The 18,597-nt window shown below is 41.1% G+C and overlaps 1 protein-coding gene across 2 annotated transcripts in view; it reads left to right on the top strand.

Annotated features, from left to right (window-relative positions):
* Positions 1–1,749: 1,749 nt before the first annotated feature.
* Positions 1,750–18,597, top strand: part of LOC144536063 (putative uncharacterized protein MYH16) — a 25,008-nt gene continuing 8,160 nt past the window's right edge. Inside the window, exons 1-10 of one of the 2 annotated variants that reach the window (XM_078278963.1) lie at positions 1,750–1,833; positions 3,363–3,419; positions 15,695–15,781; positions 16,320–16,565; positions 16,660–16,777; positions 17,572–17,699; positions 17,798–17,994; positions 18,077–18,209; positions 18,287–18,503; positions 18,593–18,597. The exon at positions 18,593–18,597 is cut by the window's right edge and continues 132 nt beyond it. In XM_078278963.1, coding sequence (XP_078135089.1) covers positions 1,798–1,833; positions 3,363–3,419; positions 15,695–15,781; positions 16,320–16,565; positions 16,660–16,777; positions 17,572–17,699; positions 17,798–17,994; positions 18,077–18,209; positions 18,287–18,503; positions 18,593–18,597 — 1,224 coding nt within the window. In that variant the 5' untranslated portion in view covers positions 1,750–1,797. Of the gene's footprint in view, positions 1,834–3,362; positions 3,420–3,463; positions 3,560–15,694; positions 15,782–16,319; positions 16,566–16,659; positions 16,778–17,571; positions 17,700–17,797; positions 17,995–18,076; positions 18,210–18,286; positions 18,504–18,592 lie in introns of those variants that run through there. The other variant, XM_078278964.1, reaches the window with a different exon arrangement.

Consider the following 18,597-nt stretch of genomic DNA (forward strand, 5'->3'; position numbering starts at 1 on the left):
CACAAAAAGTAAGGAAATTTGTGTTTGGTAGATTATTTCTCTGTGGTAACAATGCTTTTTGGCAATACATCTTATACTGTTGGAAAGCCTGTTTAGTTCCCCAACCAGCATTTGTCGCAAGTCAGCCAACGTGGTTGTGTTGGTCACTCTGGCACGAACAGCACGTCCAAGCTGATCCCACAAGTGTTCAATGGGGTTGAGGTCAGGACTGCTGGTTGAAGAATGGGATGCCATCCCACAGCAGTGTGTGACCAGGCTGGTGACCAGCATGAGGAGGAGGTGCCAGGCTGTTGTGGCTGTGTATGGTTCTTCCACATGCTACTGAGGCTCCTGTTTGTTAAATGAATAAATTGTTCAATTGCCAATATGTCTTGTTTCTTCAAACTTGAATCATCCAATCCACCAAACACCAAACGAGTCAATGGCAGAATAAGCTGTAAGATGTATTGCCAAAAAGCATTGTTACCACAGAGAAATAATCTACCAAACACAAATTTCCTTACTTTTTGTGCTAAGTTTAGTATCTATGCTAAGCTAAGTTAATTTACTCCTGACACAAACGCCGTCCTTAACGCACAGAAATGACAGTAGTATCTAAAAGCGTGTCTACACAGAATGCTTTTTCCGTCTCATACGTCTGACAGAACAGATATGCTAATATTAATATCAGTCCACACAGACTGCGTAAAGGCTCATGTTTCGCATCATGATGAAACTTATTTTTACGCTCCCAATCTATTTTCTTGGGTTTTAAAACTCCTCTGTGTATAATGCACTACAGTGACCTGGGAGGAAACTTTGGCGACAGCATTGGGATCCGTCAGAAATCAGGGAGTGTATTGTATTGATGTATTTCCTGCAGTTTGCCTGAAAGAGTTTTGAAAACTTGAATTCCTATAATATAGTCTCTGTCAAAAAGGACCCAGATCATGTTGCAGGGTCACGTGTTTCTCATTCAAATGTCTTAACTCTCTCGTACAATGAGCACCTGTCACGTCATGTTTAATGCCCCTGATGACCTGTGTCGTCCAGGCTTGGACCAGGTCAACAGGATCTGCCAGCACCCGGCCAATCAAACGGCCATGGCTTTAACTTTTGGAGGCTGAGCACTGCCATCTCAATGATGTGATCATGTGTGGACAGACAGCAGGGGGTCTATAACGCTGTGTCTGTGCAGAGGCGGGACCTAGAACTCTTCCAACTGACCTGAGGGGATCTCACAGGATAGAACTGCCCACGCTGCTGAAAAGCCCCTCAGACTAAAGCAAGGAGACATGAGGCCACATCTGATTGCAATTTAAGGACAATTATTATGGTTTCATGGTGCAGCGGGGAAAAAGAAAGCTAAAACTTTAAGCACATACAATTATGGAGATCGAACCGTGCAACCAGTCTCAGCAATGATGGGCTAATTTTGTTATTTCCCTATGTGACTCCAAGAGTGCTTCTCAGTAGAGACGCTAGTGTGGGATCATTTAGAATATAATACATTTCATTTAGAAAACTGCACAAAATCAATGTATTTCTACCATAGAGAAGTAGTTTATCCATGCAGCCTGGCTCAGGCATCTTAACACTGTTAGTACACTATGTTTTCCTCAATTGTATTAGAGCCACAGTATTTATTTAGAGGCTGGTTTAAGGCTTAGCAAAGTAGGAATTTAACAAGAAACAGATCTGTGAGTGGGAGCTGTGAGAGACAGAAAAAGGGGGTGTGGACAGTGAAGTGCTGGAGGGTGTGTGTGTGTGTGTGTGTGTGTGACAGTCAGTCAGTCAGTTGGCTGCTGCTGCCTCACCATGGCTGTTCTCTCTGCAGAGGTCCTACGCTGGCATGTGAGTTTTTATTTCCCTTTTTAGTCTTTCTGTTTGTTTTTCACTTTAAAATGACTGTGGATAAAGTATGAAGTTATTTTTAGTATAAGGCTATGGCATGCCTGAACACACATTTGTGACATTTTGGAGAAAATGTAGACAAAGTGCATCAATAATGAATTAAAGACAATACATGTTCATTTGAACGTGTTTGGGAGCTTTGTTAGCCGTGAAGCCGTGATCACCACATCAGTGAGTTATGGCTGTGTGGCTTTGGGCTACATGCCATGTCAGACACACTTCCTGACACTGAGACATTGATAGATGCTGGAGATAGAGCAGAACATGACACAACTTGGAAGGATGCACCCATGTTGGGACAATAGCAATACATTTTTATTAGCAGTACAAACCGCAGCTTTGACACCACATTAGTGGAACAGAAATGTACTGTGGGTGATATATTCATCTCAGATCATTCTTGTAGTTTTGGCTGTTAGAATGATATTAGGAGCATTTAAACAGATGTATGAATACTGTGACCACTGCAGTATTAACATCTATTACAACATCTATATTGCTAAATATACTCCAATACAAGTCAAAGTCCTGCATGTCAATTATAGAGTACTAATATGTTTCATTATTCTTACCATTACTAATGTGTAAGCAGCATTTTATGTTATTATGTATTGTAATCTGATTATATTTAACTATTTTATATCCTGTTGGGTAACTACCCAACAGGATATAAAGTATTTAAATATAAGTTAAATATATGTTATAAACTTATAACATTGCATCATATTTCAGGAACTGATCATATATTTTATATGTCACTTTTTAATCTGTAAAAGTAACTACATCACCACTGATTGTAAGCAGCACTGTTTTTGAAAATAATGGCTTTCTCATTTGGTTTACAGAAATATGATCTGTCATATATTTATTCATGCTTTATATAATGCTATGACGAGGGTTGTATGGATGTATTTTTCAACAACTCTGACTGTGAAAGATCTTTAATTGTGTATAAACAGTGATTAACACATGATGATTGGAACAGCTGTAGGATACAGTAGGCCCTTGCTGAGCTCCAGAATCTTTTACAGGAGTGGCAATGTTAGCAACACCACATAGAACATTTAAAATTTGTAATGCCTGATGCAGCTTGGGAAAAACATCTCTGACTTTCAGCCTGCTCTGTGAAACCAAGAGAAAGCACAAACATAACACAAATTCCTGGAATGTCATGAAAATGGCATGATGCATTTTGGTCTCTCTGAGCGGACACAGCAGAGCCAGTCCTGGCTCACAATGCAGATCATCATGGTGGCTATGCACATTCTTGCTCTAAATTGCTACTTGAGGAAAAAGGCGTGCTGAATCCCCAGAGAAAGCAGGCTGTCTAAAAGTGCTGCCCTGAAAAACCAAACAATCTGCAGAGGTGCCACCCCATTGCTTCTCCGTCATAATCTTACAGCCACTGGGAAACCATATTTAACAATTTCTCTGAAATCCATTTTAACATCAGCTTTTTCTGTCTGTAGGCTCGCATTGAGGAGCTGGAGGAGGAGCTGGAAGCAGAGCGGGCCATCAGAGCCAAGGTATGGTGCTATAAAAGCTATAAAAGCTAAATGAAACAAAGAGCACAAGCTGTCTGACAGAGAAGTGACAAGCTGCTCTGCTGTAAGTCAGGCCGGAGGTTTGAAGAGAGGAAAAAAGAAAAAAGATTGCTGATCTGATGGTACGTGTGCTGCTGCTGCACCTCAGGTCACCCCAAACTATCTGCACCTGTGATAATAAACTGGGGGGGGGCACCCCAACATCCTTTTAAAGCGTAACTCTCGCCAAAATGCAACCTAGGGTATTTTTGTGAATATACCCGAGTCAAACTTTCGTTTAAAAGCATAATTAGGACGGAAACACCACTTCTAAGATTTACCGTATTCTGGTTTTCGGTCAAATGGCCTTTTGAATGGGAGTGCTAGGGGCACTACTATGATAGCATCAATTTTTAAAACACTAAGAAGGCTCGACACAACATGAAACTTTGCTCGAAGTATCACCAGGGGCTCTACACATGAACTCAAGCACTGAGAACATTGTTTGTGTACACAGAGTTTACTAAAAATAAAGGTTTTGAACAACTCGCTTAAGCAGTGGTTTACGCTATCCACCATCTTGTCAGTCAAAAAGTGTCGATCTCCAAATGCGAATGAACGGAATCCATGAACGTTCCTTTTTCAACTTCAATATTGTTTTTCACTAACGACAAAACAACAAATTATCCGTGCATTTATATGGAACTAAGCTGTAGGAGCTCTCCATCTTTACTCTCCTGCCTGTTACGTTGCATTCGGAGATCGACTCTTTTTGACTGACAACAACTGCTAAAGTGAGTTGTTCAAAACCTTCTTTTTAGTAAACTCTGTGTACACAAACAATGTTCTCAATGCTCGATTTCATGTCTAGAGCCCCTGCTGATACTTAGAGCAAAGTTTCATGTTGTGTCAAGCCTTCTTAGTGATTTAAAAATAGTGATTTTGATGTTATCATTGTAGTGCCCCTAGCATTCCCATTCAAAAGGCCATTTGACCGAAAACGAGAATTCGGTGAATCTTAAAAGTGGCGTTTTCATCCTAATTATGCTTTTAAATGAAAGCATTAACAAAAAGACCCGTGGTTGCATTTTGGCGAGAGTTACGCTTTAACTCTGCCATTTTTTTTACAATCATTCTCTATGCCACACACACACACACACACACACACACACACACACACACACACACACACACACACCCTTCGCCTTGCTCCTCGAAGCAAATCAGAAGAACGGGACTTTTTTCCATCACAGCAAAGTTTCCCAGACATGTTTGTCAAAATGTCTCTTTCTGTTCCATAACAGTATACCTGGTTCATATGAAGCTAATCTACCAAGGTGGGCACTTTAAGTGCTTGTTGTTTTCAAACCAGATGCTCTTAAAGCGCTGTGTATTTAAGCTACAGAACCTATCTGCCCCTCTTAAGACCTGCCTACAGTGTCCCTGTTACAGTATAGGTGAAGGCAGAAATGTAAAGGTACATATTTCAGCTTGAGTGTTGAATAGAGTGACAGCGGGCCCCGAGGGTGTGTTTTGCACACTTCTCCCCACTCTGGGTGGCATTCCTAATGGTGTTAGCTGGGTCTTCCCCCACCCCAGGAGTCTCCAGAGCCACAGAGCAATGAAAAAGGCAGGCAGAGGCAGGCAGAGACATGCAGTTCTTTATCTGTTCCCTGCATCTTCAATACAACATACCTCTGCTGCAGACAGGCGCGCTGTTGTTAACTCGATTGCTCGGCTCGCACAGGGGAGATAGCATCAGGACAGACAGCACGCACACACACACACACACACACACACACACACACACACACACACACACACACACCGTTTTTTCAATTTAATTATTTCATTGTCACACGCATGTTTGCTCTGCAGTGAGAATCCCCACCCTGTCAGGAGCAGTGGGCATACAACTTGCATTCTATGAACCATGGGTACTGTGACAGGGATCATAGCAGTAACATCCCACAGAGAACGATCACTCAGCTCTGCTGAGCTTCTTTAGCTTCTTAGCTCATTGTTTTGGATTTTCCAGCTGAAACTGAACTCTTTGGATAGTCTCTTCAGCATGGTTTTCAACAGCAGCTATGCTAAGCCAACAGGCTTTTTTAAAGCATCTGGCCAGCAGCAGACAGTAGACAAAGTTAGCAACTAGCTGGGAAGGCTTGGATAAAGTGAAGTGGAGCATCTAGTTAGCGAAGAGACAGACCTTTCCCTCAGGAGCTGCTGGAGAGCTAAGAGAGAGACAATGTTGGACTGCCATTCATCAGGCGGACACTAACACAACTCTGATTGCTTGCTAGTGTTGTTTTCTGTTTACTGATGTGTAAACAGCCAACTGTTTGCTAACCTGTTTGCCATATTGGGAGGATTCACCCAAGAATGAAATGTTGTCATTAAGACTCCTTTTAACCAGATTAATAATAAAAAAAAACATATTCTCACACTAACCTCACTACAAGAGTATGATGATTTTTTGCATGTCTGCGATGACTAGCTCCCCCCCCCCCCGTTCGATAAAGATGAATGCCATTTTATTTGAAATGTGTTTGTTGGGAAGCAATGTCCTGGTTACTCTGAGAATCAGTTTTCGGTTCCAGAACAGCTAATTTGAGTTGGTTCAATCAACTCAGACTAGGTTCACTCAGAGTGTGTGCACCACCACTATAAAAAGGCAGCATGAATGGAGCCATGATACTACGATTCACCACATACAGCGAGTTTGAACATATATTTTGTTAAAAAAGCAATGCGGCTGCTGCTGCAAAAGAGAGATAATTGGTGTGGGAGGAAATTGCTGCTAGAGTCAATGCGTAAGTTTCAATATAGTGTATTAATTTCATATTTAATCACAGGTATAATATTACTGGTGAAAACTGGAATGGTATTAATTCAATTCAATTTTATTTATAGTATCAAATCATAACAACAGTTATCTCGAGACACTTTACAGATAGAGTAGGTCTACATTGTCAGAAAAAGAGGTACAATACAGGTCCATTTTTGTTCCCTAAGGTACAAACTTAGCAAATGTTCCCTTAAAAGTACAAAAATGTATCTTTAAGGTACAATTATGCACCTTTAAGGTACAATTATGCACCTTCCATTGTACATATTTGTCCCTTACATATTTGTACCTTAATGTTTAAATGTAAAACGGCAGGAATTAGTGGATGCTCATCACAGATGAAAATGTCATCTCTCAATATAGAAACACAAGTTAACCTATACTATCAAACTCAATAACTCAAACTAAATTAACTGTAAAGTTTTGGGACAATGGCAAAATAAATTAGAATGTTTTTTTTGGTGAAGTGTCCCTTTGAATAATTTTTAATCATGTTAATGAGGAGTATGTAATAATTTATATTTACAAACAGTATTGAAGAATTTAATTTTCAAACCCTTTACCCTATTTATATTAGAATGAAACTGACAAATAATTGTTAAAACATTAAGTTGTGTTCTATTGAAAGGATCCAGCTACAGGCTAACGAGAGCTCGACTCGGCGGAAGCATAAATATTGCAGCGCGGAAGGATACATGAGTGAATCGACAGTGATCCAACTGTCAGTGTCGGTCAAAGTCGGGAGGATGGCGCTTGGACATTTATCAATGGAGGATTTAATCACGACGTTACTTCGTTTTGGAATAGAGGTCACTGAAGAGGAGAGAAGTCAATTCAAAGGTAAATTATGTGAATTTTGAATATGTGTTTGTGGTGTTAATATTCAAAGTTGGAAGTTAACTTTACCGTTAGCACTAGCTAGCCAAGTTCATACTCTGTCAACATTAGCTAGCTACACTCGACATTGATGATTGCCATTATTAACATTAACAAGTTAGTTAAAACATTAGCAGTATTATGTCCCATATTGCCATTCTACACGTTATGACATGGTACTTAGCTAGCTAGCTAGCTAGCGGTACTTAGCTACAGTTCACCATCGAGCTAGCTAGCTAACATTAACGTTAGCTATAAAACTACTGCGTCAAGAGGAGAAAAAAGCGTTTTTGCCGCCAAAAAGTCTTTTGTTCTGACTTACGTTGACGTTAGCTATAAAACGTTAGCTGGACTGCGTCAGAGGAGAACGATGAAAAGCGTGTTTGCCGCCTAACAGTCTTTTGTTCTGAAATATAGCTATGTTAATGCTAAAGCAAAGCCACTTGGGCGGAATGTGTCTACCGGTAGCCAGTGAGGGTTTGAAATGATGATTTATTCTTTATTTTGTCGTCAAACTGTCTTAGAACATTTTCGTAAAACCATGTAACGTTAATTAACGTAGAAAGACTAACGTCAAGTTACAACACCAGTCACGTTAACGTTAACTGACAGATCCGACCAACGGTTAACCTCCCTTTCGAGTAGCTAGCTAAGCTTAACGTTTAACGTTAGCTAGCTGCTGTTTTCAAAATAACCCGATTACTATCATTAATTAAAAAAAAAAAAAAAAAGATGGGCCTAACATTACGTTATATTAAAGTGTGAGAGAGAGAGAGAGAGAGAGAGATTTCCAGCGCGTCTCCAATGAGGTAGCTACGCCTAAATACTTTTATGGATATTAGGTCCGGACCAAAGGGAGGCTGATAGAGAAGCGTGATTTAGGCATCAGCATAATGTGCCTTTTTAAGTTGTGTAACGGTACATTATGCTGTTACTACAGTGGTGGTTAACATTGCTGTTTTTCTTTTCTGTATTGTACGTTAGATAATAAAGTTGACAGAGAAGCAGTGGACTATGGATTGACTGAGAGGATGGTTTCATACCTCTTTGACGGATCGTTTAAGAAGCAAGCCAAATTCAACCGATTTGTTCAGCAGTGGAAAGAAACCATGACACTAACCCTTGAGCCTATCCTGGTACATTCAGAGAAGGCTACAGTGGAATCAAGGTACCTGTAACAGTAATGTTATGTGATTGTTATAACATTAGGCCTAAGTAGAACCATGGAAAATAACTCTGTAATCTCATAGACATAAATAATATAAAATAAAATGTAAAGGTTACTAGTGAAGAAGTTTTTATCTGGATCTGAATTCACCTGGCTCCGGTAGTTTATGTAGTGTAACATTATGCATTAGGGTGTACACACTGTAATGCATAATCTTAAACAGTCTTTTTAGTCGGAATGCAGGGGTAGAATGTAACTAAGTACATTTACTTCAGTCTAAATGTTGAGGTACTTTACTTGAGTCTTTTCGTTTCATGCCACTTTCTACTTCTACTCCGCTACACTTCAGAGAGAAATATTGAACTTTTTACTCCACTACATTCATCTGTTACAGCTTTAGTTACTTTAGTTACTCCGCTACATTCATCTGTTACAGCTTTAGTTACTAGTTACTTTGGTTACGCCACTACATTCATCTGTTACAGCTTTAGTTACTAGTTACTTTAGTTACTCCGCTACATTCATCTGTTACAGCTTTAGTTACTAGTTACTTTGGTTACTCCGCTACATTCATCTGTTACAGCTTTAGTTACTAGTTACTTTAGTTACTCCACTACATTCATCTGTTACAGCTTTAGTTACATGTAGTTTATAAATCTGATGTTTGATTCTAAAGTAAACTAGCCAACAATATAACGGCCTACAAGTCCAGCTGAGCTGATCAGACCATTAAACACACAACTGGTTGGATCCGTTACACTTTCTACAATGTTTTAATACTTTAACTACATTTTCCTGATGATACTTAATGATTTCTGCTTAAGTAACATTTTCACTCCAGGACTTTATTTACTGTAACAGTATTGTTACAGTATGGTTAATTTGCCATACATTTTAAGACTATTGTTTTATTTAAGAGTCCATGCAGGGTTTGTCAACACATTTTATTTTTCTAGATTTGAGTTGGAGTGAAATTTAATTTTAAAATGCTATGATAATGTTGTGACACGTTTCCCCTTTTGTTGTTTGTGCTGTGTTGCAGCTATTTCAGGAAATGGGCCAGCTTCACAATGAAATGAATATCTGCCGAAGATTTGAAGATGTCTTTAAGATCATAGTACCCACAGTGCTTAGATTGACTCAAAGGAAGTCTCCCCTTGCAGATCTGGCTTTGGAGGAAAGAGAGGCTTCCCTCACAGAAGACGTTCCTGGTAAGTGACTCACTGATCAGCCGTGGTCACACCTAGTGTTGTGGAGCCATTTAAGCTTAATTTCTTTTCTATTGGTCTTCAGACAAGATAAGGCCTAACCAACCAGAATACACTGTACATTCACGTAATACACTTTCTTTTTTTCTTTTTTTTTTCAGGGATTTATTTCAGAGCTGCAATCCTGCTGTTGCCGATCCTGTTCAGGGAGAAAAATGACATTCTCGTCATACTTGGGGAGGTGTGTAATTTGCGTATAATTATTTTTTGTTTACATTACTTCACGCAGAGACTGGGAGAATTGTATGCAACAACACGTCCCTTGGACATACCTGCAAACGTCGCTTTTCGGCAAAAATCGCCGCTTTGAATGGGAAAATGTCATCCACGTGAATCGTGTAGATCAGAAGAGTTTTTATTTGGGGGAGGGTCCGAACCGGTGCTAATACGGCACGGTGTGTAAAATGTGTCACCTTTTTCAGCTTTTCTGAGTTTGCAGGTATGCTTGGATGTCTGATTTCATAATACAAAGTTTGTAGCTATCAATACTGGGGTGTGTGTGTGTGTGTGTGTGTGTGTGTGTGTGTGTGTGTGTGTGTGTGTGTGTGTGTGTGTGTGTGTGTGTGTGTGTGTGTGTGTGTGTGTGTGTGTGTGTGTGTGTGTGTGTGTGTGTGTGTGTGTGAAATGGATCAAGTAATGACATTTTGGAGTTATCACATTTTCCAAACTCTTTTTCCATACCACACAAAAACTCAAACTAATTCCTCAAGAAGAGGAAGAGCCTTTTTTTTTTTATTAACACAACAGGTGCCATTACAATGTCGGCAATTTCACGACACAATAAATAGATCCGCCAGTAACTGCAGCCTTTAGGTACCCTGTGTGCCATCAAGAAGGGAAATAGGCAGAATAAACAACACTTCTGTGAAGCAGATCCAACAACACTGGAGCTCTGTAAAATATTGTCTGAGAAAGGCACAGGCTTATTTGTCCTATCATTTTGTCCAATGGACATCTTTCTTAGTTCCTCATTTAGGTATTATGTTTTTCTTGATGAGCTTTACATACAACAAGCCTCAATACCAATGGTGCTACCCTCCAAGAAATCATGCATGCCATCTGGAAGAGACTTTGTGACATCAAAGTAATCTAACTGGTCAAATACACATTCACCACAAATTCCATACATTCCTTTGTTTTCTGTATTTAGTTTTACACATTCTAAATGGTATCTGTGTACATCAACATTTCTTAAAACAAAATCTGATTCACTAAAGTTCTTTTTCATCTCAGAGTGAGTAGCAATGGAGTATCTACAGATTCCACCAGCAGCAAAAGACATGGTAAATCCTGTCATGTGAGATGACAGATTGTCTCCCAATATTGCAGCTACAGCTCCAAAAACATGCCATGAACAAGGATAATAAGTCCCTCTGATGATAGTTTCTTATGGTCATCCAGTAATGGTTTCAAAATTACATCTAAACCAAACTTTGACGTGGACAAGCAAAGCTAGATGGATATGTTTTAGCTGTGAGCAGTACTTTGAACCTATGTTTTCAACAGGGTTGTAGAGCGTTGTGGATGAGCTCAAAGCTTGTTTTTTAATCCAGAACACATCAAGCGTCATGTAGTTTATCCTTTAAGTGACTCATGATTTTTATTGTTTTTATAATTTTTTTTTTTACTTTGGCTTTGTGTGCTAAAGTGTTTTGCTTGGTCTTTGATAAAAGACTTTTTATATTGTGTTTTTCTGCACTATAGTGATGTTCTGATTAGTGATGTTCATGAAATTGAAAGAAGGAAAAGATAAATGGTGCCATTGTATTTATTCCCTGCCATGCAGCTATTCTCTGATATCACTGTTCCTTTGTTTTTGGAGTGCCAGTATGAAGTTGTCAGTTGGTCAATGAAATGGTTTTTATATTGGACATGACATCCTAAAACATTGTGGCATTTTATTTTGGGATGTTACATCGTATGGTTGTGAGATGAATTATTGAATCTGTGAATTAAACTGTTTTTCATTTTAAGGACTAAAATAAATGTCTAAAGTTCAGTTAGTTGTTTGCCTTTTTTATTTCACTTAACGAATAAATAGGAACGTTTTTGCCACTTAAAGGTACAAAATGGCTTTGTCACTGGGGCGGTACCTTAATGGCACAAAATTATACCTTTTCCAGGGGTACATTGTTGTACCTTTTGTTTAAGGTACATTATTGATCCTCAAAGGTACAATATTGCCCCTTTAGAATGTACAAACAAGTAAGGTACAAATTTGCTCCTCTGAATCAAGGTACAACAATGTACCTTTTGAGGGTACCACCCCAGTGACAAGCTTTTGTTCCTTAAAGGTACTGTTTCGTACTTTTTTTTTTCTGAGAGTGTAGACCACACTCTATAATTTATAAAGTCCCAACAATTCTAGTAATTCCCCCAAGAGCAAGCATAGTGCGACAGTGGCAAGGAAAAACTCCCTTTTAGGAAGAAACCTCGGCCAGACCCAGGCTCTTGATAGGTGGTGTCTGGCGGTGCCGGTTGGGAATGTGACGAATAGTGGCAATAATAGTCACAATAAAGATCATGTAACAGTGACTAGAAAATGGTAGTAGTTCATGTCATAGCAGGGCACTGCAGGGCGTTACAGTATGTAGTGTGGCACAGCAGGGCATGGCTGGACGTAGCAGGTTCAGCAGGACGAAGCAGGACACTGCAGAGTGTAGCAGGGTGTAGTGAAGCAGGACCACAACAACTAACAACTGCAACCAAGATCTTGGTGCCATCCTAATCCAAGGAAATATGCTGGGAAAAAAAAACTTAAGGACTCCGGGGAGTAAACTCCGCCGGGCTAGGTTAATAACAAGCATTTCTGTTTCTCCTCACTCCCTAAATATATGCTTTATCAAAGAGGAGGGTTTTCAGTTTATTCTTAAATGTGGTGACAGTGTCTGCCCCCCGAACCCAGACTGGGAGCTGGTTCCACAGGAAAGGAGCCTGGTAGCTGAAGGCTCTGGCTCCCATCCTACTTTTAGAGGCTCTAGGAACCACAAGTAGCTCTAAATTCTGGGAGCATAGTGCTCTAGTGGGACAATAAGGTACTAAGAGCTCTTCTAGATATGATGGTGCTAGACCATTTAGAGATTTGTAGGTCAGGAGAAGGATTTTAAATTCAATCCTGGATTTTACAGGAAGCCAATGCAGAGAAGCTATTACAGGAGAAATATGAGCTCTTTCTTAGTTATTGTCAGAATACATGCTGTAGCATTCTGGATTAGCTGGAGTCTTAAGGGACTTATTTGGGCAACCTGATTACAAGAGTATGATGATTTTTTGCATGTCTGCGATGCCTAGCTCGTTCGATAAAGATGAATGCCATTTTATTTGAAATGTGTTTGTTGGGAAGCAATGTCCTGGTTACTCTGAGAATCAGTTTTCGGTTCCAGAACAGCTAATTTGAGTTGGTTCAATCAACTCAGACTAGGTTCACTCAGAGTGTGTGCACCACCACTATAAAAAGGCAGCATGAATGGAGCCATGATACTACGATTCACCACATACAGCGAGTTTGAACATATATTTTGTTAAAAAAGCAATGCGGCTGCTGCTGCAAAAGAGAGATAATTGGTGTGGGAGGAAATTGCTGCTAGAGTCAATGCGTAAGTTTCAATATAGTGTATTAATTTCATATTTAATCACAGGTATAATATTACTGGTGAAAACTGGAATGGTATTAATTCAATTCAATTTTATTTATAGTATCAAATCATAACAACAGTTATCTCGAGACACTTTACAGATAGAGTAGGTCTAGACCACACTCTATAATTTATAAAGTCCCAACAATTCTAGTAATTCCCCCAAGAGCAAGCATAGTGCGACAGTGGCAAGGAAAAACTCCCTTTTAGGAAGAAACCTCGGCCAGACCCAGGCTCTTGATAGGTGGTGTCTGGCGGTGCCGGTTGGGAATGTGACGAATAGTGGCAATAATAGTCACAATAAAGATCATGTAACAGTGACTAGAAAATGGTAGTAGTTCATGTCATAGCAGGGCACTGCAGGGCGTTACAGTATGTAGTGTGGCACAGCAGGGCATGGCTGGACGTAGCAGGTTCAGCAGGACGAAGCAGGACACTGCAGAGTGTAGCAGGGTGTAGTGAAGCAGGACCACAACAACTAACAACACCAACAACTGCAACCAAGATCTTGGTGCCATCCTAATCCAAGGAAATATGCTGGGGAAAAAAAACGTAAGGACTCCGGGGAGTAAACTCCGCCGGGCTAGGTTAATAACAAGCATTTCTGTTTCTCCTCACTCCCTAAATATATGCTTTATCAAAGAGGGTTTTCAGTTTATTCTTAAATGTGGTGACAGTGTCTGCCCCCCGAACCCAGACTGGGAGCTGGTTCCACAGGAAAGGAGCCTGGTAGCTGAAGGCTCTGGCTCCCATCCTACTTTTAGAGGCTCTAGGAACCACAAGTAGCTCTAAATTCTGGGAGCATAGTGCTCTAGTGGGACAATAAGGTACTAAGAGCTCTTCTAGATATGATGGTGCTAGACCATTTAGAGATTTGTAGGTCAGGAGAAGGATTTTAAATTCAATCCTGGATTTTACATGAAGCCAATGCAGAGAAGCTATTACAGGAGAAATATGAGCTCTTTTCTTAGTTATTGTCAGAATACGTGCTGTAGCATTCTGGATTAGCTGGAGAGTCTTAAGGGACTTATTTGGGCAACCTGATTACACCTATAATTTAATTTAGGTGCAATTCTGCAGGCGAAAAAGTAAACTAATCCCATTCTGAGGTTGCAGCACACATTAACAGAATTAACATTTATAATAAAACTTTTTTTAATGACTCTCACTGGTTTGTGTCCAGGGAACTCTACAAAAACGTTTCAGAGCGAGTCACATTCTTCTGATGGTGCTTTGCTACAGTGGGTTTACTTATATGCTCCACATCACCAATGTTGTAACCCCAAAAAAACATTATGTGACACAATGAATGTGCTGGGATGTAAGAGCATGTCCACAATGGGTGACATTAGTGATATGAAGATGGATAATACATAACTGATAGACTGGGAAGAAAAATGAAGATGGAACTGCTGGTGTGGCTGCGCTATAAATTGTCTCAATGTCAAAGCGTGAGAAGGGAGTTTATCATTCAAACATGTTTTATGTATTTTATTTGTTCTGCATTTCTATGAAACAAATGCAGTTTGTAATTCTTTTGAAGGCATCACGTTTTATTAACCTGCATAATATTATACTGTAGGATACTAGGTCAGCCAGTGTGGATTCTGCGTGTGACCCAGATGTCTATGACGCTGCTGATTTTTCTATTTATTTGTTTATTATATTTATGAGATATTGAAACTTTGACTACATTGTTACATTGAGTCACTTAAAGTGAGACTAATAATATGTATACAAAAATATGGCACATATTTAAAGCTTCACTATTGTTTTCATACTAACAATGGATTAAATGTCCATGTGTACTGTGAAAGAGCGCTGTGGTATCTTTTAGCCATAGTTTTTCATTCTCAATGCTCTCATTATCCCTGTTTCCAGCAGCAGCAGAAAAGTGATGCCAGTGCACCACCTGCTCAGCTAGCTGGTGAACACAGTGGAGCATTCAGCAGCTGAACTGAGGAGACAGATACGTTTCTCAGGAGCTGGTAGAGACAAAAAACAGCTAAAAAAGAATATGGGGCGGACATTCATCAGGACACAAATATGCATTCATAATAGTGTCTGCTTCATATAGAGTAGGAAACTGTTTGCTAGCATAGTTAACCATAACCTTATAAGGTGATACATGTGGTGTTAACACACTTGTATCACACTTGTGAAGCTGCCTCCACTAGTAAAACAAGTCAATGAATGCAGCTGTCAGGAGTTCACAGATAAGACTTGGACGTATTGCTCTGACTGGATCCCTCTGACCTCTGAAAGTTCACATCCCCTTATAGGCTTCCCCTTATATCCTGATTCCCTGCTGGCTGAATATCCTGACCTGCTGCAGGGCAGAACAGTGGAAGTCTGCCTGAGCTTTAATACAGTGGAGCTGTTCATCAACCAGGACAGAAAAGACTTATTACAATGCTATAATAAAATGGTGTAATATAGAATCCTAGCGAAATGTGAGTGACTGCTCTGTTTGTTGGCAGGTGGAGAAGCAGAGAGCAGATCTAAGCAGAGAGCTGGAGGATCTCACTGACCGGCTGGAGGAAGCAGGAGGTGTCACCGCCTCACAGGTAAACTACATGACACACTTTGGACTGTTACTGGTTATAAAACTGCACAGATTAGGATTATACACTTTCCCCAAAAAAGTTAGATAACAAGATTTATAGCATTCTCAGCTTAGCATAAAGAATTGAGAGGGGAGAAACGGCTAACAGTGTACAAAACCCACCAATCGGCACTTTTTAACCTCTTTGCAGTCTTTATGCTAAGCTAAGATAACTGTCTCCTGGCTCCAGCTTCATATGTAACACAGAGTTTACCTCTCAGCAAGAAAACAAATGAGCATATACAATATATGTGCATTAAATAAATTATTGAATCTGTGAAGCTGGTGAAGACTCGCTGTCTGGACTGGGCCCATGGACTCTAGCATGGACCATTCCTATAATAATGTCTAGCCAAATGTGTCCAGTTTGAGTGCGTGAGGGAATTGGGGTGTTACCATCATTTTGGTTTTCCAAAGAAAGGAAATGCATGTACATTACAATTTGTGGAGGATACAAGTCGAAATACAGACGTTGACATGCAGCCTGTGTGTGATTACAGATGGAGGTGAACAAGAAGCGAGAAACTGAGCTGCAGCGCCTGAGGCGAGACTTGGAGGAGACCTCTGTCCAGTCAGAAGCGCTGGCTGCATCTCTGAGGAAACGGCACAGTGATGCCATGGCAGAGCTGAGCGAGCAGTGTGAGGCTCTGCAGCGGAGCCGGGCCAAACTGGAGAAGGACAAGCAGAACCTGAGGATGGAGGTGGACGAGCTGGCTGCTTCTCTGGACAGTCTGCAGAAAGCCAAGGTCCGGACTTTAGCCCTCAGGACGTTAGCTCACATGTTTTGAAGTTGACAATTTTGAACATGTTTAACTTGTGAGTATAACCTGTGTGCTGCAGACGTCCTCAGAAAGCCAGATGAAGAAGCTGGAGGAGCAGCTGTCAGAAGCCAACAGGAGAGCCGAGGACCTGCAGAGGGCCCAGGCCGAGCTCAGTGTGGCCAGGAACAGACTCTCAGGTGCTACACACCTCTGACATGTCATGACATGTCTCCTCAGTTGCCCTTAAAGCAACACTAAAGAACTTTTCCGCTTCGGTCCCCCTACAGGTTGGAGGCGGAATTGTCCATTACATTACATTGTCCAGTTCATTCGAACTACAGATCCGCTACCCGATCTGGCAAACTTGCATAATGTAATGTAATGGACAATTCCGCTTCCAACCTGTAGGGGGACCGAAGCGGGAAAAGTTCTTTAGTGTTGCTTTAAAATCATCACACATTCACGTACAGTTTCGAAACTCCCCAGGACACCTCTAAAGAACATGTCAAAGATTTATTTTGTGACTTGCAAGTGACAAATGTAAAAGAGAAGGGTCACAATCAATGCTCCGTTCTCTACACTACCCATAATGCAACTCAATAGTGTCTTTATGTTGCCCAATTCTTTAAAACTCTAAGTATAAACCAAGATTAGTCAAGTGGTGACCCAGTATTTTCAGAAACTTGAAGCAGCTCTTCTAGATCAGGGAAGGCAACTGCATTCAGTGGCTAATATAAAATGAGTGGTGTGCCCCTTTAACAGAAGAACATGACTTTACCTTGTTTACAATTGCATGCAAATGTGTTGATGTTATTTATTTCCCACAGAGCTCAGACACAGATATCAGTGCTGCTTTCTATTGATGCTCCATTTCATCCTTGCTACTTAATTTATGTATGGCTACAGAAGCTGGCATATGTACGCCTTCTGTAAGCTACTGTATGATAATCAGTGTCCCTGTGTTCCTGTGTGTTCCTGCGTGTCCTGTCAGCTGATAATGCAGACGTGAATCGACAAATGGAAGAGGCAGAGAGCAGAGCCAGCCAGCTGAGCCGCTCCAAGACTCTGCTCACATCGCAGCTGGAAGAAGTGAAGAAACAACTGGACGAGGAGGTCAAGGTGTGTGTGTGTGTGTGTGTGTGAATGGAAGTCTGAAAAATAAAACATCCACTAAGCAAATACATTTAAAAAACGTTCCTGTGTGACGTGGCGGCCAGTGTAAGCAGGCGGTCAACAGCAGTCTGAGCTCGGTGCAGCAGGAGTGCGAGGCGCTAAGGGAGCAGCTGGAGGAGGAGCAGGAGAGCAAGCAGGAGCTGCAGCGGCTCGTCTCCAAACTTAACAGCGAGGTGACACACTGGAGGAGCAAACACGAGGCGGACACCATCCAGCACGCCGATGAGCTGGAGGACACTAGGTCAGTTGTGATACCAGCGGTCATCCATCACATTTTGCGCTCTGAATGTACCTTAAAGGTCCAAATAACGTATGTGTCACAGGAAGAAGCTGGCCACCAGGCTTCAGGAGGCCGAGGAGGCTGTGGAAGCCACCCAGGCCAAATGTTCCTCGCTGGAGAAAAGCAAACAAAGGCTGCAGGGAGAGGTGGAGGAACTCTGCATGGACCTGGACAAGGTAGGAGAGGACACGGTAGTGCTGCAGTGCCATGAACTTGTTTCTGGGTGTCTTTGAGCATGTGTTCCCTGTCCCAGGCCAGCAGCTGTGCTCAGGCTCTGGATAAGAAGCAACGCATCCTGGAGAAGTACCTCGTTGACTGGAAGCACAAGTGTGAGGAGTTGGTGGCGGAGGTGGAAGGCTGCCAGAAGGAGGGCAGGCAACACACCAGCGAGCTCTCCAAAGTCAGGACGGCCCATGAAGAGTCTGTGGAGCAGCTGGAGGCCCTGCGCAGGGACAACAAGGCCTATCAGGGTTGGAGAGTACACTCCATGCCTCTTGCAGGTTTGAAGGAATAGTTGAATAGTAACCATGTTTTCATGAATGAATGTGTTGTTTGACAGAGGAG

Source organism: Sander vitreus, chromosome 21 (genome assembly GCF_031162955.1).
Source record: "Sander vitreus isolate 19-12246 chromosome 21, sanVit1, whole genome shotgun sequence".
NCBI classification, from domain to species: Eukaryota; Metazoa; Chordata; class Actinopteri; order Perciformes; family Percidae; genus Sander; species Sander vitreus.